Source organism: Podarcis muralis, chromosome 12 (assembly GCF_964188315.1).
Source record: "Podarcis muralis chromosome 12, rPodMur119.hap1.1, whole genome shotgun sequence".
In the NCBI taxonomy this organism is placed as follows: Eukaryota; Metazoa; Chordata; class Lepidosauria; order Squamata; family Lacertidae; genus Podarcis; species Podarcis muralis.
In genome coordinates this window covers 14,882,942-14,910,286 of record NC_135666.1, presented here as the reverse complement: position 1 = coordinate 14,910,286, position 27,345 = coordinate 14,882,942, and the positions used below count along the sequence as shown (strand labels likewise).

General features: G+C 42.0%; 1 protein-coding gene across 2 annotated transcripts; it reads right to left on the bottom strand.

Moving 5' to 3' along the window:
- Positions 1-27,345, bottom strand: DYNC2I1 (dynein 2 intermediate chain 1). 2 transcript variants are annotated; one of them, XM_028750589.2, is made up of 25 exons: positions 27,186-27,344; positions 25,381-25,434; positions 24,492-24,915; positions 23,568-23,620; positions 22,911-23,231; positions 21,399-21,466; positions 19,669-19,729; positions 17,724-17,795; positions 17,506-17,580; positions 16,330-16,567; positions 15,990-16,092; positions 14,624-14,753; positions 12,625-12,736; positions 12,350-12,435; positions 11,560-11,689; positions 10,749-10,921; positions 8,515-8,677; positions 7,638-7,751; positions 6,579-6,640; positions 5,670-5,721; positions 5,237-5,297; positions 4,525-4,624; positions 3,315-3,446; positions 1,471-1,694; positions 1-528 (listed from the first exon to the last, which is right to left on the bottom strand). In XM_028750589.2, exons 1-25 carry the CDS (start codon positions 27,198-27,200, stop codon positions 357-359), a joined length of 3,195 nt encoding a protein of 1,064 aa, XP_028606422.2. In that variant the 5' UTR covers positions 27,201-27,344; the 3' UTR covers positions 1-356. The 2 variants fall into 2 exon arrangements, with proteins under 2 accessions (XP_028606422.2, XP_077792884.1); XM_077936758.1 differs by lacking the exon at positions 17,724-17,795 and having other exon boundaries at positions 27,186-27,345.

Here is a 27,345-nt window from a genome sequence, read left to right as displayed (position 1 = left end):
TTCATAGGACTGCATGTTGTTTTATTCTAAAATATCTATAAACAATTGCAATGCATAGCATATACTAAGTAAATACATTTTTGGAATTAAATATAAATACAATTTATATCTCCCCTTTGCATAAAATATCATGAATATTTGTTCTGTTTTATGATAAAAATATTCTCTACCTCAGGTTCAAATACTGTGTCGATACTTTAAAAATATATAAATACTATTTACAAAGATGAATGAAAAAATATGAAATCATGTATTTTACTCAAGCGATGTCAAGCTAAAACCAAAATATTAACAAATACATCTAAAATCAAATGGTTGTCATATGTGTGTATTCACAGAAAGGCATGTCTTTCTTTTTACAAGGCCTGCTGCAGAAGCAAGTTTAATTTCTCAGATTCCTCTGGCTGAGGTAGTGCCCACTTCTTCTTTACGTACTTTATGTCTATTGTTCCAGATTCTTTGGCCAGGGCAATCCCCAGGAGACCGCTGGGTTTTTCAGGCTCGCCCAGTACAGCCATAGTTATAACCCTGAGGGGAAAATAGAGCTTGTTTAACAAAGGGAGGAAGAGAGGGAGAGAAAGGTGAAAAAGTAAATCTCCCTCCATTCGCCTGGCTGGGACCAACTGTCATTTGGCTCCTCCTGCTTCCTGTCCAAAATGGCCTCCACAAGCTGCCATTCCATGTGGCTTCATCTGAGGGACAAAGCAAGGACCCCCTCCCCGCATTTGCACCAGCTTCTCCCCACTCCCACCTCCAAGAGCTATCTCCACCCCCAACCACCCTGCTGCTTCAACATCAGGAGAGACTCAAAGCCATGGCCATTGAATAATAATTATTATTATTATTTATTTATACCCCGTCCATCTGGCTGGGTTTCCCCAGTCACTCTGGGCGGCTTCCAACAGAATATTAAAATACAATAATCTATTAAACAGTAAAAGCTTCCCTAAACAGGGCCGCCTTCAGATGTCTTCTAAAAGTCTGGAAGTTGTTTTCCTCTTTGACATCTGGTGGGAGGGCGTTCCACAGGGCGGGTGCCACCACCGAGAAGGCCCTCTGCCTGGCTCCCTGTAACTTGGCTTCTTGCAGCGAGGGAACTGCCAGAAGGCCCTCGGCACCGGACCTCAGTGTCCGGGCAGAACGATGGGGGTGGAGACGCTCCTTCAGGTACACTGGACCAAGGCCGTTTGACTCCCCCGGCTGCATCAAAATCCCTCTGTTCCTCCTGGAAGCCCTGTCAACTACCTTAAGCTTGGAAATTATTCACCAGAGGGAACAGAGAGGGAAAGGTGGGGAGGATTTCCTTCCTGACCCCAAATGTGGCAATTACCTGGACCATGATCGTAATCTTCACATGGGTTAAGGAAGCGTAAAGCTCATGAAGATTGGAGTTTATAGCAAGGGAACAGCGGTCGCTTGTACCAAGTTTGCATGACTATCGCTAAAACACTGTGCTATGTATGGACTTACTTATCGGACCAGATAGGCTGCTTGGCTACGGGAGCCAAGTCGTTTTCCAGCAGGTCCCAAATGTAAACGACAGACATGGCATCCAAAACAAAGAAGACGGCTGGTCTGGTCAGAGCCCACTGCAGGGAAATGATGGGCTGCCCGCTTGTGCTGTTGTTCCACTGCATAAGTGGGAGCTCAGAGGTCATTTGGTGCAATCTTATGCTGCCATCTGAACAGCCCACCTGAAAACATAAAGACAAAAACCTTAGTGGTTCGCTGGCACAAGTAATCCTCTTATTGATTAAAATGTACAACCAACTCTAAAGGGAGCCACACACAGTTTGCCACTCACCCGCAGGACGTAATAACTGCCCACAAATAACTGCACGTAAGTGGCAAACTCCAATGCTCTCCCTCCTGTCTGCCTGCTGCTGCCTTATTGCTTGCATTGCCGCAAGCATCCCTGGTAATAAAAGGTAAGGCTGACGTTAGAAATTGTTCTGTGCATTGGTTCTTGTGGTGGCAATATATATCACACAGTACCATGCTGTGTGATTAACAGGCCAGCTCCCTTGTGCCTTAGTACCAAGGAAAAGAGAATGAACTTTTTGTGAATAATCTCTGACTGAACTGGTTTCAGGATAACAGGCCAGGCTGGGGAGCGTCATTCCCTGCACCCAAATCTTGCAGAAGCGATGCTGCGTTTTCCACTGTCAATATTCGCTAAAGTTAACTTGTGGGTGCAGGCCAAAATTTCTTTTCCCCGCCGAGTTTTGGTAATTACGTATACAGGCAACAACTGATTTACGAATGTACAATAGACACGTAACAGGAAGCAACCCAGAAGTGGCTGGGAAAGCGGGCACAACGCGTCAGAGTGCGCTTATTTTTGTTCCACCGTTGCGCAGAATGCAACCCCTGCACAAATCGGAGGCTGCCTGTACAAGTCATATACACAGTGGCCCTGTTGAAATTATTGTTCCAGGCTTCGTAAAGCACCCTGAGCTTCTTTTTCCCAGTTTGTTAACTGACGTTAAGACAGATTTCCCCAGTTTGGGACATAATGAGTGGCTCTGGCTTAATCCAAGCCAGAATTGTTATACTGAAGCCAGCACATGGTAAGAGGTAGGTGAGGGAGGAGCACTTGACCCCACTGCTCTTCCCCAGATTCGAAACAATACTAGAATGGTAGTCTGGCCAATATTGCTATATATTGCTATAGCATATAATTGCTATATTGCTATAACATATAATCTGAATCCAGAAGCCTGCACAACCCTCTTCTGTGTGCCCAAGGGGCTTGGGAGTCATAGCAGGCCCAGCCTAGGCCCATACTGCACAGCAAACCTTTTTGGAAACTAAGGGGAGTCATAAAAGCAGTTTCCAACATGGCATCGGGGCCTAATTTTCAAAGCAGAACATTTCACTGGGCACGTTCCATCAACACCTTGAGTAGACTTAAGTGCTTATTTAGAGCCTGACCAACTGTAGAATTTCACTCCCTCCAGCTATTACAGTCACGCTGCATGTTCATGGCCCTTTCTCTACACGGTTATGGTCTGGCTACAAGTTTATGTAAACAAAGGTAACTGTGTGTGTTCTTACACTTGACGTTCATCTGTTTGTAGTTGTACAAAGAATTAGAAGACACCATTATTGTTGCCTCATCTCAGAACGGACTGAAATCTGAGTCACGCTGCCAGTGTTGCCAGAGCTGGGGGTTGAGCAATTTTGATGCTACTTGCAAAACTCTTTACAGAAAGCAAAGACTGCTCTACTATAGGATACACCCATTTTCCCGTTTAGCTCTGTTAAGCAGCCCGGATAAGCTTCAGCCAAGAAATGAAAACAGGCATCCATACCAAAAAGATGGGCTTTCCAAAAGGAGAGAAGTCGATGGCATTGATTCTGGTTGATCTCGGCGCCCCCTGCTGTGGTTTGAACCACCGGGGAGGTATTCTTAGTTCATGCCTTGTACCATGGCTCACTATAGCCTGCAAATTACAAAAAGAGAGGGGTGGAAATCTCTTATTTCTGCTACGTTAAATGAAACAACCCAGCGAGGCTACTTCTTGCAAAAAAAAACTGGAAAGGAAATTATATAACCACAAAAGAGGATTGGAGATTTGAAAATAAGGGACCAGCAGCCTCAAAAATAAGGGATCAGCAGCCAAAATAAGGGATCAACAATTACTTTGATGAAATACATATATTGTTACGTGCAAATGGCTTTAGATACCTATTAGGTCCATAAATTACCATATACATATATTCAACACACAAAAAAAGCAACAATTTGTTGTTGACAAAGGACAGCTGGACATAGAAAGGGCCCCATTACCTTCAGTAGCTTATTTAAGGGACATCATCAATCAGGGACAGCAGTGGGACATGGCGCTGGGATAAGGGACTGTCCCGCCAAATAAGGGACGCTTGGCAGCTATGGACTGGATATATAAATTAGCTGAATTTATAGAATGGGTGAAATTAACTGCAGCAATAAGATACCAAACAAGATCACAATGGATATGGTTTGAAGAATATATGAGTAAACACTGCTCTAAAGATAGCATGCTGATATGTTTAGACTAGTTTGTTAAGTTGTTTTAGATAATATAATAGTTTAATAAAACAAGTAACATAGTGATACATGAATTGCAATGTAAACAAGAATTAAAGATGATGAGCACTGGTGGAGGGAAGTCACCAGGGTGTATTATCCTCCACCTATTTTTTGTAATTTTCCTTTATCCCTATTTTTTGCTTTTTGTTTTGTTTTGTTTTCTTTCTGCTTGTTTGTCTGTAAGGTATGTAAATTATTGTTTTGTATGCATATTCAATAAATGAATTTAATACCAAAAAAAATAAAATGAAACAACCCATGAAAAGCACTTTACAGAGAGCTGTTAGCTTTATTTAGAATTTAAAATGTAGCAATTTGTAATAAGAACCTGAAAGTGCATGCGTTTAAAGAAGTCGCCATTAAAATGTTAACAAATGCAGATGGATCATGGACAACGTTCAGGAGAGAAAAGGAGGCAGTAGTGAAATTAAGTAGAGAATATTACTCACAACGTCTGTTCCGACAACAAAATGATTGGGATTTGAAGGCAGAAATTTAATATTCAGCGTCTGAGGTACCTTCGTGAGCACGGTATCCCTTGAATAAAATCTGGGGAAATGTCAAATGGATAAATTGATATATTGTAGAAATGTTGCAGTGTGGAGTGCTCTTATTCACTGTCTCATACCCTTTTCTAAGACATTTCATTCCATTCTCCCCAATTTCTGTGTCCCCCACCCAACAGGCAATCAGTATTGTGTGGATACTGAACATGTTTAGCTCTCAGTGAGCTGTATTTTTTGGAGCTTTTCTCAAAATGTTTGTTTTGCTGTAAATCTTGGGGTTCCCCCAAGCATACTGATGCCTCCCCCCCTCTTGTTTCTTAGTGTCCCCATTTTGGCTACAATCCTGTCGGCACTCACCAGCTTAGTCCACTGTTGGAGGGACATGAGGATCCTTCTCCCAAATGATTTTTCACTAACAGCAGCATAATGCTTGGCCTGCCCTCAGGTTGTGTTAGAAATAGCAACCACCTCCACAGCTGCAGTTGTATAACGGCAGCTATGAAGCCTAAATGGCTTTTACACTTTGAGAGGACAATGCAAACCTCCGGCAACTGAGTGTTTTCAAAAGTACTGAGTAATTCAGATTGAAAAACACAGGTTATAACGACAGTAATATGCCTGGCTATATAGAACAATAACTTCAAGAAATCTTTACCTGCAATTCAACTGAACTGTAGAGCTGTGGACCAGTTTTATTTTGCCCCCTGGAATTAAGCCTGTAAGTAATAAAACTGAACTGTAAGAATAGTAGTAGTAATAATAATAATAATAATAATAATAATAATAATAATAATAATAATAATAGCACTGATTTGGTGCTTTATGGAGATTGCAAACCACCATGTATTCCAAGGTCCAAGATTTTTCCACAAAGGAAAGTTGGTAGAGGATACCACCTAGAGTAACTGTAGGTATACAGATCCATTATTTTAATGCTTCATGTAAGTATTGCATGGAACTCCACTGTTGGCTGCCTGCCCAGAACAATCCCAAGCTTTTGTGATGACCAGCAATGCTTTTCTCACAGTGTCTGACTTTGTCTTCCTTCCCTTCCATAAACAGCAGCTTCACTGAGGAGTTTCACTTACCTAAATCACTTTGTGAGCCTGCCAAATCCCCCTTTTGAAGTTCAACTACTACCTAAAAAGTGGCAAAAAAATAATAATAATCAAGAAAAAAGAGGAGGTATCATCGCAAACATTCTGAAACATATTTCAGCTTTCCGTATGTTCTCACTAAGACTTTGCCTACCCTGCAGTTTACTAAATTTAAAACTGTACTACCTTAGTTCTTATTCCTTGACTTGCTGCTTATTCAAAACCAAGTTTGCTTTGCAGGCATTCTCCAAACAATATACCCTAAGACCAGCTTCTCCTTTCCTAAAATTTGGTTGTGGGCTTCCTTACCCAAATGGATCATTCTCTTAAAATATATTTTAAATATTGCTTATTATGTGCAATTAGGCGTCCCTACCACACTAAAATTCACAAATCAAAGCATACGATATCATTCAAAGCTTAGTAGTGAAAGGTTATTGGCTGTGCTTTATACTGCTGTGGAATATGAATGAAACGGATCTTAAAAATAATACATAAATGCTCCAGAGGTGCAACGGAAGAGTGGTCTTCCTCCGAAATAAAATTTGCGACAACTTTACAAACAGGAAAGCATGACAGTGGTAGTAGCAGGGGAAAGCACTACTGTATGGAGCATTCTTGGGTAACTGCATTGGAAATCTAGATCTAAAAGCAGAGTAATTCTTTAAAAAAGGCTATTATTAGTTTTGATAGGAAAAAAACCAAAAAGATGCTCATGATACTTACAAACAGGATTCACAACAGGATGCCCTAATTAGCAGGAAAGGGAAACTGCATTTTCCAAGCAATAACATCTTTAATGTTTGTGTAAAGTCGCTCTCAAAAACAGCCAAAGTTGCACAAAAAAACTATATTCCTGAGCAACGAGTGAGTAATAGCTATGGAAAAGTTCCAACTCACCCACAGACTGAGAATCCCGTTTTCATCCATAGAGGCAATCTGAAATGAAAGTCCTAACATTTCTGCAAGGAAAAATGATAACTCAGTAATTATAGATTTGCAAGGGCTATGGGTGATCATACATTATTTCACCCACTTAAATTTGACCCCCATAAGATAGGCATTAACAGAGATACTAACATGCTAAAATTTTATCCTCAATACTGAGGCAATAATGTTCACTTCTTTGTTTGTTAAATTAATATGCTGCCTTTCCACCCATCAAGGTTCCTCAAGCCAGCTGATAGAAAGAAACAATTTAAAATATCACCATGCCATAAAACAAATACAGAATGAAACAAACCGTGCAGTGAAACTCAGCAGCAGCCTGGGGCTTGTGTCTCTAATGCTTGGCTTGTTTTCTAACTGCCCGTCCCTCTCAGTTTGCCAAGTGGCTGGGATAGTCAAATAAACCACAATTAAGCAAGGCTGTTGGGTTCATTCATAATGCCAAAACGTTGTAAAGATAAGCCATAGTTCAAAAGCCAGCAATAAACTATGGCTTCACATCTGCCATGACCCATGAAATGAGGACCTCCAATGACTGTGGAAAGGTTCATGCAACTTCACTGTGGTGAGCAGAAGAAAGAACGTGCAGTGCCATCTTCAGGGCTCTTCCCATCAGAGGACAACTCTGTTGCCATGCTCTGACTCAGAAGATGACTCTCCTGCAGTACCTCTGGCTCCCCAGCTTTACAGAAGCCAAAGACTACAAAATAATGAGAGCCCTTTAGCAAACCATGCTGTTTGATGTAGACTATTGATTGGACACCACCTGTGAGCATCTTGCTTCCATGGAATTAGTTAACAGCATGGTTTGATCCCAGAAAATAAACCAAGGTTATTTGTCTGCTAGACTGAGTTAGGATGTTCAAACAAGCCATACTTTGGGCTAAACCAACCACGGCTTGTGAACTACAGAAATGTTTATAGGCAGGGAATTCCAGAACAATGACAACTGCGGGCACAACCTGTATTTCCAAAGAATATTTGTCAATTTCTGGAGAGCAGTCTACATACCTTCCTGAGATGAGAGGTAGGAAAGACCACAATTCTGCTCCTTGAAGACAGATGTCGAGACAGGTTCGACTGTCAGCACAGAACATGTGTGGTTTACTGAGGCAAATACTCCATCTATAGTTGAGAAATAAGCAAACAGTAAGTCCACCCATCCAATCCCAGTTGTGTTTAATTCAGGACTGTAGTGACTGCTAAACTGGTGTGGAAACAAAAGTGCTAAAAAAACAAATTTCAAATAAGGTCTCTGTTCTCTTTAATACATGTTTATATTACTGCATATGATGTTAAAAACTCCACTAAGTGTTAACCCTATTATACTGAAAGCACCACACCCATTGCATTTCAAGCTAGGGTGTTTTTCCTCAGAAGATACAGGGAGCAGAATTAACTCTCTAATATTAATCATAAGTTATCATACAAGCCACTTGAGTGGCGAGTTGGCAAACATGTCAAACTAGGAATAACATTTAGATTTACTACATTATTTATTTATACTCCGCCTTTCCCCCCTTACATATAAAAATGAGATCCGCTGAAAACATAGAAAAAGCATTAATTAAAAAACAATTAAACTTTGTTGGAAGTATTGCTAATAGCCTCTGAAACATGCCAGACTTGGTATATATTCTAGCAAAAATATAAGAAAAAAAAAGATTGATACTACTTCACTGATCTTCTTTTCATCAACTTTAATTACATGGGTTCAGCCTTTGGCTTATCTTTTTACACATCTTTTGCATGGAGTGGGGGAGGGGGAATACCCAAAATGGAATTGGAACAACTTCATATTTATGAACTGTGCTTGCTCATATATCATGGCGCTGGCCACTCAGGTTGCAACAGATGTGATGATATCATTCAAGGGATGTTGACCAACCGGTAGAAAACGTTGGAGATCGAAATGTCCAATCTGTTTCATTGACCTTCATGCAGTGGTGCAACCTTGAGTCTTCTCTGAGATCCCACACCAGCACTGAACCATCGATTGTTCCAGCAAACACTAAAGTAGCCTTACTAGGACTAAAGCAGCAGCATGTCACCTATATGGCAAGACAAAATATCCCGGAATTACAAATGAGGGAAATATAGTTATACTGAATCTGTTTTGGTTCGATGGGAGTCCAACTTAATGGAAGGGAAGAGTAATGATAGATTTTGTTTTGCCTACGTGGAGCACATTTGACATTAGCACCTTTCCAATGATATAATATAAATAGTTTTAATGTAATGCAATGATTGGGGGGGGGGATATAGTCTTGAACCCTTAATCTTACACTTTAATGTTGTGAACTGATCTGAAATCTATGGAAGATTTCAGTGGCACCTTGGTTTTCGAATGTAAACCATTCTGGAAGACCGTTCGACTTCCGTAAAGTTTGAAAACCGAAGCATGCATTTCCGGAAGAATTTACTTATGAAAAACTCAAAACGGAAGCTGCGTGGCACGCTCAACTTCCAAAAAGTGCTCGAAAACTGGGTTTTCAGCATTCGAAAACTGAAATGTTCGACTTCCGAGACAATCGAGAGCTGAGGTACCACGGTATACAAATTTGATAAAATATGACACCAAGTAATCAGTTTTTCACATGCAGTACACTATGGAATCAAACAGAACATAAAGGAATGAAACTCCCCCCCCCCCCGAACAAAAATAGAAGATGAACTACTATCTGAAAGCTTTTGTAGCACCTGAACAGGAATGTATCTAAATGATGTGGGGTGGAAATTTTTTCAGTGCTTTATTTCCCCTTGGAAAACTCTGTTTCGTAAGTTCATTAAAACAGATGCCAAATACAAATGGCTATTAAGCGAGCTTGGTAGTTTTAACATATCTTTTGCTTTGTTTACAAAATACATGCAAAACAAACAAGTTAAATAAATTAGATCACTCTTTCTAGGGGCATCCGAAGAATTCCCAATGCACATTTGTTCCCATAGAAAACAAGAATTTCTGTGTGTCAAATCTTCGAGTTGAGACTTTTCTTTCCCCGAGCAACAGCTGTTCTGGGTTTAGCCCATGGCTGTCTAAATGCACAGGCATGCTCTAGGAAAAATCCCATAGAGGGCAGACTGTAAGAGGGGGTGTGGGAGCTGAGCTGGATGTAAGCTTCTTCATTGAGACAGAAACCACTGTAGGAAATTTTAAAGATAAAACAGGCTGCCGGAAGAAGGAAAGAAGAGAGGATATTATTCTTGTGCATAACAGAGTGCCTTCCACATGCTGCAGTGCTCAGCCAGTCTCTATAGGTGGGAATTAAATAATATGTTGCTGCTGAGTTGAATTAAAACATTTTATTTCTAATATTTGACTTAAGGGAATTAATCAGAACTGAGCCAGTCGACCCACATGTGGTGACCCAATTACTGAACCTTTATTGGCCTGAACTGAATCAGACTGGAACAACTTCAGTTGCGGTTGAACCTGGACTTGGGGTGTGTGTGGTGGTTTGGCTACCTGGTAGGGACACCAGGTCAATTTCTCTATCAAGATTTGTCATATAGCGAGGCAGAATGTTCCGAAATGGACAACATACCATGGATATAAAATTAATGCAATCTTTAGATTAGCAGTCCCAAACTGCTTTGTAGAAATTCAAATATTATTAGTGTGCACTTGAGGAAAAATCCTGTTATAGAAGCCTTCCACCTAATCTACACTACTCTGGTAACCTGGAGAGAGTTTTTCCTTGTTTCTCTCTCTTCCCTTCTCTTCTGTGATGAAAGTGGAAAGCAGGGAAGGTGGCAGTACAGTGGTACCTCGGGTTAAGTACTTAATTCATTCTGGAGGTCCGTTCTTAACCTGAAACTGTTCTTAACCTGAAGCACCACCTTAGCTAATGGGGCCTCCTGCTGCCGCCGTGCCACCGGAGCACGATTTCTGTTCTCATCCTGAAGCAAAGTTCTTAACCTGAAGCACTATTTCTGGGTTAGCAGAGTCTGTAACCTGAAGCGTATGTAACCTGAGGTACCACTGTACTAGAAGCGAAAGGTAAGACAGAAGTCTTGGGTGCGGTTGTGGCTGATAGGGGTCTGCGGGCAACTATTAGATTAGTTCATATACAAAGAGGTGGGTACTAGTGCTTTAGACAGTGGCATGTCGCCAAAGCATACCTGAGATTCACAAAACAGTAATTTCTGAGGACTAGAAGGTTGCCAGACATTCCACACACAAATGATGTATTTGCTGTCCAGCGATAAGTCATTTGACTTCTCAGGAAACCCATGAACGGAAAGCAGAGCTTGCCTCTGACCCTGTGAGATGTGCAAACAGGATACCCTTCGACCTAGGAGGGGAAAGCAAAAATCACAGATGTCATTTTAAAAATCTATTATGGCTCAACTACACGGAGACTTGTGATTAGATCTCCCAATGTTTCCCTTTTTAGTTAAAAGCAAGAAGGGTGGTGTCTGATTTTGGTTTAAATAGAAGCACTTGAGAGGTATTGGTTTGATTAAGTAATTAGGGTGTCTAATCATGGTTCTCCCTTATCCTATCTACTTTAGCCCTCAGTCTGCTAGACAAAAGCTGCTGCTATGTAAAACTTGTGCCTTCTGCGTATCTAGGCAAACTAACAGGCATGCTTCTGTATTCAAATTAGTTGAATTTAACTTTGCAGAGAGCTGCAGATGAGTCAGAAGAATGTAAGGATTGTCTCGCTGCATCTACAGTTCCGTTCCCAACATCAGCCGGCTGGATAATGCTGGAAATTCACAAGCAGGAAACAAAACAAAAATGCCCTACTCCTGTTGCTTGTTCCTGGGATCTGGAATACTGCCTCTGAACAAGGAGGTTCTTCTATAAACTGCTCAACATCACGACTTTGACTATGTATCAGTCACAGGCAAAAGATCTAGACACGTCTGCAAAAGAATAGGAGTTTCTGGTGCCCTGCTACAAGATGAAGAGCAAAAAGTGTCTTACCATTCAAGAAAGGAAGATTGGTGTTTAACTGGAAGCACCTGTCACTAATAGACAGACTGGATGGTCGTGATCTCAGATTCCGCCGGGGCTGCGTTGCTACTTGATCTTCCTCAAGCAGAACTTCAATTACCTTTAAAAAAAACAGTATGTGTTAGAAATGTGGGGGGAAATCTATTACTCTTTCCTTCAGTGTTAATAACCTGCTAAGTAGTCTGCTGGCTCAAACTGCTTTTACCTTACTTCAATGACTTAGAAGATGGTGGGAAAGTTTTGTGGGCTAGTTTCAAGACAAGCAGAAAAACTGAATTTGCGGAGCTGTTATAGAGGAGTTTGTTCCTCCTTGGGTACCCATTCCTACTTGATTAAGGAAAACCATCCCATAGAATGAAAACCAGGTGAGGGGAAACACAAGTGATCACTCTGTCTCTTGTCTATGTGAGGAATATACAGTGGTGCCTCGCAAGATGAAATTAATTCGTTCCGCGAGTCTCTTCGTCTTGCGAAGCACGGCTATTAGCGGCTTAGCGGCTATTAACGGCTTAGCGGCTTTAAGGAAAAGGAAACAAACTCGCAAGAACTCGCAAGAACTCGCAAGACGTTTCGTCTTGCAAAGCAAGCCCATAGGGAAATTCGTCTTGCGGAACAACTCAAAAAACGGAAAACCCTTTCGTCTAGCGAGTTTTTCGTCTTGCGAGGCATTCGTCTTGCGAGGCACCACTGTATTAAGCTCCAGACTATGGTTACTGCTAATTATTATTTTAACCAAGAATATAAAAAGTAAATTATATACCTGACAAGCAGATCTCAGAAAACTTGCCAATCTCTGGGAATCAATCTTTGGGGTAAGGGAAGATACATCACTGCTGCTTTTTGGACCTGAAATGAGGCCCAAGGAAAGACGATAGTACATTACCCAGAAAGTTACAAACGGCTTTTACATTTTGTGCTGCTAAAGCCAATAGGAAATGACCACTTGATAATAAGAGATACATAGTGAGGTTTCTCGTAGCATGTTCTTGAATTATATTACATTTTAACACCTCCACATATCTAAGCAATAATCACCTCCAGACACAACGGCAGTTTCTCCAGGATGTTGGGTCCATTTTTCTTGAGTCTCTATTTCGTCAGTCTGAACATCCCTGTCCAGGTTATCTTCATTCCACTGTACATAGGCCTAAAGTAGAAACATGAAAATATCCCATTCACTCTGAGCACCTGCGAGCCACTTGAAATACCCATCTGCTGTATCCCAAAATACTTTGCACCTCATGAAAAATTCAAGGTACTGTACAAAGTTGCATTATCTAGTTCATAGTATAAAGAAAATATGTTTCTTTTTTCCTTTGGATGTTTAAGATAAAATCTTTGAACATGATTGCCTATAGAACTGAGTTTAAAAAGTAGTTGTTTGGAATCAAGAAGAGACAGGCACATTAATCTTGCTGAATCCCATGGAAACATGAACTATGCATTTGGTCCCCAAGGAATAAAATAAATGAACTGGAAGGTCTGTTCTGTTGACTTTGCAGTATATTCTCTGGGGGTACGAAATGGAAGCTGCTGACTAGCAAGGAACACTATTACTCACAATAATGGATAGCAGCATGCAAATATTCCTGGCCTGGAAGACTCAGTCAAGGCAACCAAAGGGAGGGATGTTTGGAATAGATGGATCTTGGACCTTCCTGGATGAGCCAGCAAAACTCCCTTATCCATGGGTTCATATGGTGGAATTTAAGCCAGCAGAAGTCCCCCAAAAGGGGTGTGATGGGACAAAGAGAAACTTGCACCTACAGTGGTACCTCAGGTTAAGAACTTAATTCATTCTGGAGGTCCGTTCGTAACCTGAAACTGTTCTTAACCTGAGGTACCACTTTAGCTAATAGGGCCTCCCGCTGCCGCAGCACGATTTCTGTTCTCATCCTGAAGCAAAGTTCTTAACCCGAGGTACTATTTCTGGGTTAGCAGAGTCTGTAACTTGAAGTGTCTGTAACCCGAGGTACCACAGTTTTCCAAACCTCTTTCAGCTCAGTCATGTGACCTGGCAACCCAATGGAACTTACACTGGCAAAAAGAGTGGTGCAAGTCAAACTCTTATTTTAAAGGCTTGTTTTCCATCTGCTAGGTTCAGGTTTGTTCAGCTGGCAGCAGCCTCACTCCTGAATGGAGTTTGGAATAGAGGATAAATTACACTGGCATGATTTATCCTAGCAAAAATTATGCTGTCATCCTATACAGTGGTACCTCGCAAGACGAATGCCTCGCAAGACAAAAAACTCGCTAGACGAAAGGGTTTTTTGTTTTTTGAGCTGCTTCGCAAGACGATTTTCCCTATGGGCTTGCTTCGCAAGATGGAAACGTCTTGCAAGTTTGTTTCCTTTTTCTTAACACCGTTAATACAGTTGCGACTTGACTTCGAGGAGCAACTCATAGAACGCGGTGTGGTAGCCTTTTTTGAGGTTTTTAAAGACTTTGGTGATTTTTGAAGCCTTTCCAAAACTTTCCTGACACCGTGCTTCGCAAGACAAAAAAAATCGCAAGACAACAAAACTCGCGGAACGAATTAATTTCGTCTTGCGAGGCACCACTGTACTTAGGATTGCTCTGTTATCCATTAACACCAAGAACACAGTGAAGACCTAAGTTCTAACTGATTTCATCTGGATGACACCTACTAAGTATCTAACTTTTTTTCTAGTTTGCCCTAGTGTGAAAATTCTTATAGCTGTAACTCTTGGCTTTAAAAGTACTAGCAATGGCAAACGTAATAGATTTCTCTTGCGTTAGAAACATATACCCCATTGCCAACTTCATTATCAGAAATTAATGAATGTTTTGGGGTACTGTCAGTACTGAAAATGTTGTATTTATTTAATCAAAACATTTATACCCACCCTTTAGACAGGAAAGCTCCCAGAATGGCTTACAAATAAATAAAAATAACATAGTTCCTCTCTGTAGGCTAAAAACACACCAGAAAAGGAAGAAGGGATGAGAGGGGACAGGAAATCAAGCGAACGAGAAATGAGAGCAGTCAGAATGAATATGCTGTGTGGCGTACCTGCTTGGTATTTATTTTCCCGAAGTTCCGGATATACATGTCATATTCATTCACTGGAGGCAAATCCAGCAAACAGAAGGTGACTGAAAAGTCCAGGTCAATAAGTCGGAGCAGTTCAATGCTACGTTTCCTTGAAAACACGTCACAAGAAAGCAAAATGGCTAGTAAGAACTAAATATAGTGACATGTACTATAAGGTCTAGAAATATTCTCACTCCTAAAGGGAAGAGCAAAGAGTTCAAAATCAATTTGAAGGAATGGTTTTATGTCTGCAGTTCCAGTGCACTTTAAGGAGAACAAGATTAACGCAATTGAATGCCTCCTGGGTAGGAACCGTTTCATTTCTGTATACTTTACTGCACACAGCATGCTGTCGACACTAAGGGCTCTTTCAGACATTACACAGAGAGCGACCTAGGTTTGTCACCAAATGTAAGATCAACAGGGACCTGCAGCAAATCACAGCTGCCTGACATGTATCTGCACAATACATGTTTTTGCAAGCACATATTTATAGCATTCATATTCTATGCCTTTAGGTTTACACTTAAAATACCTTAGGTTTTAAATGTAACATGTACGTTGACTCTAAGTATATGTTAAACAGTAATATTAGGTGACAGAGAATACTCCTGGTTTAGGTTTATTAAATTTATATCTCTTCCCACCAAAAAGGTCTCAGAACGATTTGCAACCAAGAAAAACAAAACAAATTAAAAACCGATTTAACAATCTTCCTGAATAAAAACTAAGATGAAACTAGTTATCTATACATTTCCCCCCCAGGAAGGAAACTCTGAGCAGACTATTTTGGAATGTGATCACCAGACTGCTAAACTAGAAAACTAATAAGGACACAATTCCCCCCTCATTTTCCTGCACTAGCCCAACTTTGAAGCAGAACTTGCCTTAGGTCAAAAGTGGAAATCATCAAGCTTCCTTAACTAAGGGAAACATAGCTTTGTTGCTTACTGGGGATAGACGGAGCAGATCAGGGTCAAAATAGTTTTCTGCCCAATATAAATGGGCATTGGCTAAGATTACTACATCACAGAGTCTGAGCTCAGTCAAGAGAGACAGCAGAAAAGGCCGGAAAGACTTTTCTGTCTTCTCTGGCACCTCCACAGATAAGCTGCTGTTCTAGAATCATGCAAATATGAACCGATTTCTATCCCTATAGGATTGTGACACATGCAAACAATTTAGACCTAGTATACATGAATTGCTCACAAAAATACTTTATTGCACTTTGTTAGGCGTACAACACTTGTAATGTTTTTTTTTTTTTAAAAAAAAACTACTGGAAGTTTACACGCAAGCCATCTTGCAAAAGTTACATGCAGTGATATATTTTAATACCACCTACTTCTGCTCACTGGCAATCTTTCTGATACTTTGCCGCTGTTTGGCAGTTTGGAAATCAATGAACTTTCCAGAAACAGGACTTCGAGCGGGTGACTCTTGCCTTTCTGCAAGACAGTAAGTACATTCATGAAATCTTTAAAATGCAAGCGGATGGCTCCAATATACATGGATGAAACCTGCAATGGTCAAAAAGAACAACAAGCTTGCCTACTTCACCTTTAGTTGCAATTAAAACCACAGGAAATAAGCTTACACTGTACAATGAGTGCAACAAATTTGTGTACATCCACAATGGGTCACTCTTATGACTGCTAACCGAAAGTAAGTACCTAGTCACATACCTATTTTCAGTTCCTTTTCCCTTCCTTTTGGATTCTCTCTTTGTTTTGGGAGGAAGGTCTCAATCTTTTCATTTTCAGCATTAATTGCTTTTTGAATTGCTTCTACTTCTGCGCTCTTGGCTACTGGAATTTTCCTTACTTTTTCTTTTGTTTCTCTTTCTTCCTTTTCTTGCTCTTGGCTAGCTCCACCTTCATCCTCATCCTCATCATCTATGTCGTCAAAATCATCTTCATAATCCTTCAATAAGAACAGTAGCAGTTACTTTTCTTAAAGCACAAATGAAAAGCCCATTACCAATGGCATTGCTCAGCAATCTCCACTGCCAATTCTGCAATTCCTAAAAGCTTTCAAGCTTCCTCATGCCATTGCAGATTTTCTTTTAAAATGGTGGTGGTTTAATATCCATTACTAAGAATAACATTTAATGAACAGTGTAAGGGGAAGTAACTGCGCAATTTGTTTTAAAGAAACAAGCTCTCTTGGGTGGAGTTCTGTACAAAAAACATGCAGCCCTCCTTGAGACATGAAGGAAAGGAGCCTCTGGGTGTGGGTCATAGCTCAGTAGCAGAGAAAGTCCCAGTTTCTTTACTACTGTGATTGTAAGTTGTTTAAACTATTTTTTATATTGTGTTTTAATAATTGTAGCCCACCCTGGAACATTAGTATGAAAGACAGGTGATAAATAACAATAACACTAGTGGTCTGCTGACTCAGTAAAAGGCAACTTCCTTCCTTTCTATTTTTCTATGACAGTAGCTGACAGTACAGTCGTACCTTGGAAGTCGAATGGAATCCCTTCCAGAAGTCTGTTCGACTTCCAAAACGTTTGGAAACCAAAGCACGGTTTTTGAATGGCTGCAGGAAGTTCCTGCAGCCAATTGGAAGCCGCAGAAGCTCCGTTGGACATTCGGCTTCCAAAAATAGTTTCCAAACCGGAACAGTCATTTCTGGGTTTGTGGAATTCAGGAGCCAAAACGTTCAAGAACTAAGCTGTTCGAAAACCAAAGTACGACTGTATTCCACCCCCTCCCCCAAAGCATCTCCCCATGATATATTTAAAGAATTAAGTGGCTATAAAGGCATTGCAATTAGATTTCTATATTCCTACTGCTTGTGGGTCAGCTGCATTTATTTGATACTGCTAGCTTCTTCAAAAAATACTCCTTTGCACTCACTTCAAAATCATCTTCATAGTTCACAGAATCATTATCATAATCTGCATCTGGATAAGGTGTGTCCTTATTCGGTTTCTAGCAAGAAAATGCAAACAACAGAATTAAATCATGATATAATTGTACAAATGAAAACATTAATGGAATTTATTTCACCAGTGAGATTTAACTGGCACTGCTGTGCTCCTTAAAAAATGAACGTAATAATATGCAGCTCTTACATTGCCGCTTTCTTCATTTGATAGCCTTTGCCGATGGGATCCCACAGCTGACAGGTTGTTACTTTTGTGGCGCTAAGGTAACAATAGATAGAACAACTCATAAGAGAAAAGCATTGAAATGTGGCAGGGAGTTCTAATAGTACACCTTAGTTCTTATATTATGCTTTCAACTTCCAAGGTTGCCCTTCTGCACATATTAATATCTCATTTTATATGTATTTTATCTGTAGAACAACTCCCACCCCAAATCCTGACTATACCAGACACTAGAAACAGGCATGCTAAATATATTCCTTGATTATATTTATTTAGGACTTTGTTTTTTCGACATATCCAATGTCAACAACATCAGACAAAGTTGGCAAACTTATGCCACAATCAACCTTTCAAGATGCAACAAGACACACTTTTTTTTTTTTTTTTTTTTTTTTGCATTTATGGTAACAAACATAAGACAACTACCCTTCTGGAAGTTGCTCTACCGATACATCTCTCCCATGATGAGCCTCCTGCTCTCTAATATGCTGTGGCCTGTAGAGTGCTGAGTAATCGATATGAAATGTGTGAAAGGCAGTATTTTTTTCTTTTAAACGTTATTTTATGTACCGTATTTTTCGCCCTACAGGACGCACTTTTTCCTCTCCAAAAATGAAGGGGAAATCTGGGTGCGTCCTATGGGGCAAATGCAGGCTTTCGCTGAAGCTTGGAGAGCGAGAGGGGTCGGTGCGCACCGACCCCTCTCGCTCTCCAGGCTTCAGGAAGACATCCGTAGCCTAGGCAGCCCTGCAGGAGTTCCCGCAGGGCTGTCTAGGCTGCGGATAGTAGCCTGCTTCCCAGAGCGCCGGGCGCTTCAGGAACACGCCTGCATTCTAGGCAGCCCTGCGGGAGGTCCCGCAGGGATGTCTAGGCTGCGGATAGCAGCCTGCTTCCCGGAGTGTCGGGCGCCCTGAAGCAGAGCGCTCCACGCGCCGGACAGAGATCCGCAGCATGGGAAGCCCTGCAGGAGTTCCCCGCAGGGCTCCCCACACTGCGGATAGCAGCCTGCCACCCGGCGGGCGGGCAGGGCGCCCTGAAGCAGAGCGCCCCTCGCGCCGGGCAGACATCGGCCAGCCCTACAAGCTCGGGGGACAGCAGGGAGGCGCAGCGCCGCCATCCCGCTGTTCCTCGACCTGCTTCGGTTTCCCCGACCTGCTTTTGGGGGGGAAATAAAGGGATTCCCCCCCTTTAATTCCCCCCCCCAAAAAAAACTAGGTGCGTCCTATGGGACAGAGCGTCCTATGGGACGAAAAATACGGTATTCTTTGGGTGTGCACTCTGGAACACTCAGCCCCTGACTAAAAGACTAAAAAACTGCAGTCAGTCAGATACTACATCATTTTTAGATTTCTTTTTGTCCATGTCCATAAATAATCATGAACATTTTAAAATTCTCCAGGGAGAGAGACAGCATGAAAGGTTTCTAACAATACGTTTTGTGTATGTTCCATATAAGTATGTCTAAGGCTGCAATCCTATACACAGTTACTGTGGGAGTAAGTCCCACTGAACTTAATGGATCTTACTTCTGAGTTGACATGCATAGGATCATGCCAAAAGGTTGCAATTTTATGCAAAAGCCGACTGAGCTCAGTAGAACTCACTTATATGTAAGCAAGCAGAAGACCAAGCCCTAGAACTGGGTGCAAACTTTCAACGATATAGAACAGAAGTTTAGTATAAGCACAATTCAAATAAAGATAAACACCTTCCAATCCCATTAGTTGAAAGTGAAGAAAAACAAGTATATACTTAATTCTCCTATTCAGATTGACATGGTGTGGCTGTGCCTTATATTAGGAGTCCCCCTTTGTAACTCTTCACTAAATTTTAGGTTCTTGTTCCTTTGGTTTATTACTAATTCCTCCAATATTCTTGCATTATAACACTCCAAATAAAACCACCTTACTTCTCGTTTTGTAGCGTCTTTTTCACTCTTGACATGGCTCTTTACTTTTTCTTTTGTACTACTATAATGAGAAAAAAGCAACAAACACAGAATTAAATGGAGTGCCTACCAAGCAAACACTATTTCTGTGGAAAACAAGGTCTCAGAACTGCTTTACACCTGTTCAAATAAGCTATGTTGGGGGGGGGGGGATGATAAGTGATTTATGTTGAATCTTTTCCCACTTACACTGTAACATGTGACTTTCTCACATGGTGAGATCTGTGAACCTCTATAAGAACAGCACTGAACTACTTTTCATAACAATGCCTTGTCCCTTTGTAATGTCTCTCCAACACAGAAATTATTTACTTCTGATGAGAGAATATATTGAGGAACAACAGACGTACTGTGGCGTTCACCCTGTCCTTTCCAAAGTATCCATATATTTCTGATGGCAGAAAATCAAACAAGATCCTTGCTTACGGAGGTCTGGCAGCTTTCTAATTTTGGATCAGCTCTCATTACAGTAAGCAGAAAATGTGAATGGCATTTCATCAAGTCTTAAAGAATGGATTTCTAAAACAATCCTACAACTCATGAAATAAAACTTAAATCTTCCCCACTCCAAATAACTAAAAGATATATCCCAATGCTCAGGGCCAAGACCGTCATTTCATTGCAGAATTCGCATAAAGCAGTTTCTCACTATGTTAAATATAAAGACCTATCCAAGCTTAACAAAGAGATGCCAGCAGCACTTGCTCTTATCCCAAGAATAGAGCTAAGCAGTTCAAAAGGAAAGGAGAAGAAGAGGCAGCATGTAACCCCGTGGCGGGCTTTAATTTGTTTGAAACAGGGACCCTAGGGAATCAAAAAGATATCAAAAAGAAGTCAGATAGCTTTGTGTCTGGCTGGAAAACATATCCAACACAATCACAAAATGTCTAAGCAAATAAATAAATTACCAAGGAGCTGGTGCCTAGGAACTGAAAATATTTCCCTCAAATCTATAAAGCACGATGATGCTTCCAAAATATGTATGTTGGCTATTTTAGGAGTTTTACAGTGCGATCCCATATATGTCTACTTCAAAGTAAGTGTGACTGAATTCACGGAGACTTACTCCCAGAAAAATGAATACAGGATTACTGCCTTAAATATATATTTCAGGCCCCTCTTACCCTGGAAAATGCACACAGGATTACTGCCTTAAATATATTTTTCAGGCCCCTCTTCCCCTGGAAAATTAATCAAAAGGAGGAACACAGGACACAAGCGATCAAAACACCCACGTTGCACTAACTTGTGGAAAGAGATGGGTAAGCAGTCTGCCTTTGTACACACTTTAGAGGCAAAGAATGCCAGGCACAAATAAATAAAATCATAGAATCGTGGAGTTGGAAGAGACCCTGAGGGTTATCTAGTCCAACTCCCTGCAAAGCAGGAAACCTATAGAGTACAGTGGACCCTTGGGTTACGTTACCTTTGGGTAACGTAAATTTTGGGTTGTGATCGTGGCAAACCTGGAAGTGTATACATCTGGGTTTTGCGCGGCGCACATGTGCAGAAGCCCTCTATTGTGCCACACACGTGCGCAGGAGCGGCGCCTCATGTTGTGGACTTTTTGGGGTACATACAGACCCCCGGAACGAATTAAGTTCATATCTGGAGGGTCCACTGTATTTATTTAGAAGTAAACTCCACTGTGCCCAATGGGGATTACTCTTAAGTATTTAAACAGAGCCCACCTTTCACGTGGATGGCCTGCTTCAGCTTCATGCCTTGAGCTCTTGCCTTGGATTTTATGTTCACGGTGCTGAAAAATATATTTTTGTAAATACAATGATTCGCAGCATTCAACATGACCAAGTATCTCCTTATATAGATTAACAGGTGCATGTGCTCTTATATCAATGACTCTTAGTATATACAGCTTTGTTTTTAAAGAAGACAAAACTCGCAATGATTAAGGCTATTGCTAGCGTTCACCAGATAGGCATCATATATTATGCAAACAATGCCTGTATTAGGGCTGTATTCACAGCACGGCTTAAAAAAGAAATAAGGTAAAGGTAAAGGTACCCCTGCCCATACGGGCCAGTCGTGTCTGACTCTAGGGTTGTGTGCCCATCTCACTTAAGAGGCCGGGGGCCAGCGCTGTCCGGAGACACTTCCGGGTCACGTGGCCAGCATTACGAAGCTGCTCTGGCGAGCGAGCACCAGCACCGCACACAGAAACGCTGTTTACCTTCCCGCTATAAAGCGGTACCTATTTATCTACTTGCACTTAGGGGTGCTTTCGAACTGCTAGGTGGGCAGGAGCTGGGACCGAACGACGGGCGCTCACCCCGCCGCGGGGATTCGAACCGCCGGCCATACGATCGGCAAGTCCTAGGCGCTGAGGTTTTACCCACAGCGCCACCCGCGTCCCCAAAAAAAGAAATAAAGCATACCATAAAATAACATGTCATAGAGGTCTATCATTGACCTGGGTCCCCAAGGCATGGACTCAAGATAAAAAACAGATTGGTATGGCTCTCATATGTTTGGAAAACACGGTCAGCAAACACAGGACACAGGCATGTGACAAGCAACTGTTAGTCTACATAAAGGCTATATAATATTGTTATTATATGCACAATACCGTTACTTAGTGAGAATTACTTTCAAGTAAACATGGGAGGACTAGCCTGTAAATTAGTTTAGCTGCTGCTTTCTCTTGTGGGAAAGTGTACCTCAGATGTACAGAACTAGCTAAATTTGAGAAATTCCTGAAAAGTTGACTTATTCTCTATATTGCAAATAAAGCTTATGTGTACCATGAAAGAGGAGCACATAACATTTTGTGCAATGCACTACTTTGTGCAATGAAATGTAGATTACTTCAAAAACTAGACCCTCACATCAAATTTATCTCATGTTTTGCAGGCAGCAAACTTCACACTTTTTCAGCATAAAATAGAATAATCCAATGTATGCTGCCACCCTAAACTCTTTGAGAGAAGGATGGCATACAAATACAGTGAAAGCGTAACAAACCCAGTCAATTCTTTTATTGACTTTTGGCTTCTAATGAATAATTTTCCATTGCGGAAAAGCATAATATAGTATTTTTGTTTCAAGCCACAGTATTTCTTGATATTTTCTCAGCATATCTTGTTCGTTTCTGACACAAATTCGATCTCCAAGGCAAATCTGACAATTTCTGAATTTTATATTAGCCAGCACTGCTAGGAAGCTAAAGCCAATGTAAAGCAAACCTTGTGGTCTTTCTTCTTCTTTTCGTTTTCTTCTCTGTGTTGTCTTTCACTGTTCTCCCTACGGTGTCTGTCTTCATAGTGAGACAGCTCCTTATGTTTCCTGGAGGTGTGCCCTTCTTCCCCATCCCTGACAGATGTGAAACTTCTTAATTTCAAAAACTTCTCTTTTCCTTCTACAGCTAAGAGCGCATGCTCTTTCTTCTCTCGGTGCCTTCTTCTTTCCTTATCAGGGTCCCGTTCCTTGTGTGACTTGTGCCTGTGTTCGCGTTCTTCATCTCTCTGTGTTGAAACCTCACCCAAAGTATCCCTGCTCTCTTCATTCTGAAGAGAAATAATTTTAAATTTTAAAGAACCGAAATTGAAATTTAACAATTTTGGAGCTCAGAAATATACTACTACTACTGCTAACAACAACAACAAGGCTGTACTGAGCATTCTATTGAGAATATTTTTGGCACATTGCTGGAGAAGCAGGAAGAGCAAAAAGGGGGGTGAAAAACTCAAGGAGGTGAAGAAATTATCAATCTGTTAGGGCATTTTTGAGCGGGGCAGCATACCATATTTGCAGTTTGTGAGTTGCTGGCTTTTCTTTCTTTTTCTTTACACTTTCCCTCTTTTTCTTTTTAAGAACAAGGCTTCTTTTTTACCTTCTCTTACCTTTCTCTCCGTGTGTTTTCCTTCTCTTTCTTCATCTTTTACTTTTGGGTGATCTAAAACATAATCACATCTATAAAATTAAGAAGTTTTATCTTCAGTACATTTCAGTCTCTTACTACGCTACATACAACACAAATACAATATGTGCTACATCTCTGCAAGATGCATTTCAGGGCTATTACTTCAATTCCAAGCCTGTTTCAAGTAATGTGCGTAGTCTATAACCAATAGCAAACTAGGGGAATTACTGGAATCGTTAAAAACACACACACAAGTATCATTTAACTTTTCCTCACAGACTAGCTCTTTTTCAAGGTTTCCCAGTCTATCTTCAAGATACATTGACAATAAAGGTATTATTATTATTCAAATCTCTTTGTGCTAGGACACCCATCATGTGAGGCATTGGAAGAAAATATCCTCCTTCCTATGAAGCAAAAGACAAGCAATGTCTAGAGAAGGGTGTGGGTGTGTGGAATGGGGGATCCTGCAGCCTCACCATATGGGTTTATAAGCACCATAAGCCTCACTATATGGGTTTATAAGCACAGGAGGGAGAAAAGAAATATCCTTCACCTCCGAGAGGAATAGACAGAGTGATTCATAGGTGTACTGATGGATTCCACCCAATTGAAGTGAAAGGAAGACCTCTCTCATGGGAGCAAGCATCTCTGAAAAAGAAACTGAGCTTAAAAGAAATAAGCCCAGATACCTATGGAGAGGAAACTCCCTAGTCTATTAGGTCTGCCATCTTGTTAAGGTAGACTATCTTTACAAAGTAGGAGATGAAAAGAAAAAGACATTGTGTAGAACTGCTTGCAATCCATGTTACTGCCATGCCTCCTGTGCAAGAGTTTTGAGGCCCATTTTCACCTTCTTCTAAAGCATTACTTAAAAATACATACAATGAGCAAACTATCCCACCTGCATGATCCTTGCTGTCTCTTCTTCTATGTTCTTTATCTCTTTCCCCCAAAGCCTCCATAGCATTTTCCACCAGTGTTTGGTTGGGGTCATCTTTCTTATGCTTCCTCTCTCTCTCTTTGCCGCTGTGTCTCTCACCACTTTTCCCAGTGTTATGTTTTTCTTCTTGGACATGTTTTAGCTTAACTTTCTCTCTCTCGTGTTCTCTGGGATGATCTTTTTCTCTTCCTTTCTCTTTCCTTTCATTCTTATGTCTTGCGTCACTCGATTTAATAAGTCTCACTTTTTCTCCTGCTTTTTCTTTCGATTTCACTCTGACCTTCTCTTGATCCTTTGGCAAGTCGTCAGCATCATTGCTGTCACCCTCTCGTGATTTCCTCTGCCGATGTCTCCCCTCTTCAGACTGACTATCTGATCGAGACACCTCAAGAAGGAAACAAGAAACACAATAGTAACATTTGTCTTTGAAGACCCACCTTTTCAGGGGCAGTCTCTTCCATTTTGTCAGCCTTCTGATCCCAACCCCGAAGTCGTGGCCTCCCCATTCCATTTCCACCACAACCAGAATGCTCCCTCTCTCGCAAAAACTCGGTGAGAGGTGGGCACTCCTCAAAGTCTTGGCCACCCCAGAGACGGGAGAGACAAGCAGCAACAGTGCGTGCTGGAACATACTCCCTTCTCACCCAACTCAGCAGGGGGGTGTTCCTCAAAGCCTTGGTGCTCATCTTCTTCATCCTAGGTGCAACACAGCACACATCCCTCTCACCAAAACTCGAGGGTGTCCCACTGGCAGCACAAGCAGAGAGGCGGGCCACTTCCACCACTTACTTCACCTCAACTCTTCTGGGCACCACCTCTGCTATTGCCATCAGGTACAAATAAATCTTACCTTAAGATGCTTCTTTAGTTCATCTGATTTCCAAGTGTCATCTTTGGTTCTTCTCTAGACCAAAAAGAACGGGGGGGAGGTATCTTAAACTGAAAGCTGTATTTAGAGCATAGGGCAGCACACAAATCTAATAAATAATAACAATAATAATAATAATAATAATAATAATAATACTATCTGGTCAACGTATTTGAACAAGCACTCAAACTACAATGCTACCAGTTGGAAATGATGGGAGATTATAGAGGGAGTTTGCTTGGACTGAAGAGACCAATAGTGAAATCTTCATAGTCATTTAACTAGATACTTTTCAGTGAGACAGTACCGGTAGCAGCTGGTGTGGTGGGGCAGAGTTACGGAGCCTCCCTTCCAACACCAATGTTGTTACAGTTTACCTGGATGGGGCAGGAACCAGGGACAGGGCAGGGACGAGGCAGCGGGTAGCAGCAAAATCAAGGCTGCATGGACACAGTGCCAGGAGTACTGGGCCAACTCTGCTGGTGCATCCATACAGTTCCAACTTCACCACCTGCTCTGCCCCTCTGCAGCCCCATCCAGGTAAGCTGTAGCTGTGCCAATATTGGGAGGAAGGCTCCATCGCACCACACTGGCTGCTAGTGCAGAAAGTAAGCTCTTCTCCCCCTTCCTCACATTCTAGGAGCTCACCTTTTCACCCTCTATAGCAGATTCAATGGGGGTGGGGCCCTGTTCCAGCACAAGTCCAAGTTTAAGGGAAGACAAGAGGTTCAGAAGGCTAGAAAAGCAGCTGCAGCAGCCGAAGTGTTTTGGGAGCCTGGTGGCCGCAGAACTACAGTCAAGGTATTTCACTGCAGGTCAGTTGCCCAACACTGCTCAAATTCAGGAGTGTGCATCTCATCACCTTCTGACTTCCCGTTTGAAATGGCAATGACCAGGACAGCATCCTCCAACCACCTATTAGAAGTCGAGTCCCGTTGAGCACAGCAAGGCTTAAAGGTAAAGGGACCCCTGACCATTAGGTCCAGTCGTGACCGACTCTGGGGTTGCGGCGCTCATCTCGCTTTATTGGCCAAGGGAGCCGGCGTACTGCTTCCGCGTCATGTGGCCAGCATGACTAAGCCGTTTCTGGCGAACCAGAGCAGCACATGGAAACGCCGTTTACCTTCCCGCCGGAGCGGTACCTATTTATCTATTTGCACTTTGACGTGCTTTCGAACTGCTAGGTTGGCAGGAGCAGGGACTGAGCAACAGGAGCCCACCCCGTCGCGGGGATTCGAACCGCCAACCTTCTGATCTGATCGGCAAATCCTAGGCTCTGTGGTTTAACCCACAGCGCCACCCGCATCCCTTGCAGCAAGGCTTACTTTTGAGCAAACACCTGTTTAGGGTGCACCCAAGTTCAAGCAGTGCTCACTCCCAGGGATTTATGAAGAAATCAGTCCCAGATTTGCTCGGGGCTTCAAAGGCCATCTGGTCCAAGCCCTGCTGATACATATAACTTTAACCCACTGCTTCAAACCCTCTCCCTGTGGAGGATCCCCATCATCTCTGTGACAAGCTATCCAAGTATTTGAAACCCTGTGCCTGCCTAACTAAGCAGCAAGCCCAGCTGAAGTTCTCCAGCGAGACTTGCAGCCCATTCCTAGGCGTGTTTGCACTGAATTAACTCCTGCTCCGTTGCTCCCAGATACATTTGCAGCCTAAGAGTTTGATTTGCCCTTTCAAAGCTGCCCCCCGTTCCCACCTCCGCGTCCAGCCTTTGTCCGGGCGAGATTTACGCTACACCACCGACCCTCTCCTCCTCCTCCCCTCGCGCCCCCACACACCTTATCGCCCTCCATAACAGCACGCAACCGCCCCGAGATGCAGCATCCCCGACGGCGCCCGCAGCTTCCCCTCGGGCTCTGGAAAAACTTGCAGGCCGCAAGCTTAGGTTAGGCTACCTAGGCAACTGCGTCCCAGTTCCGCCTAGCAACAGGGAGGTAG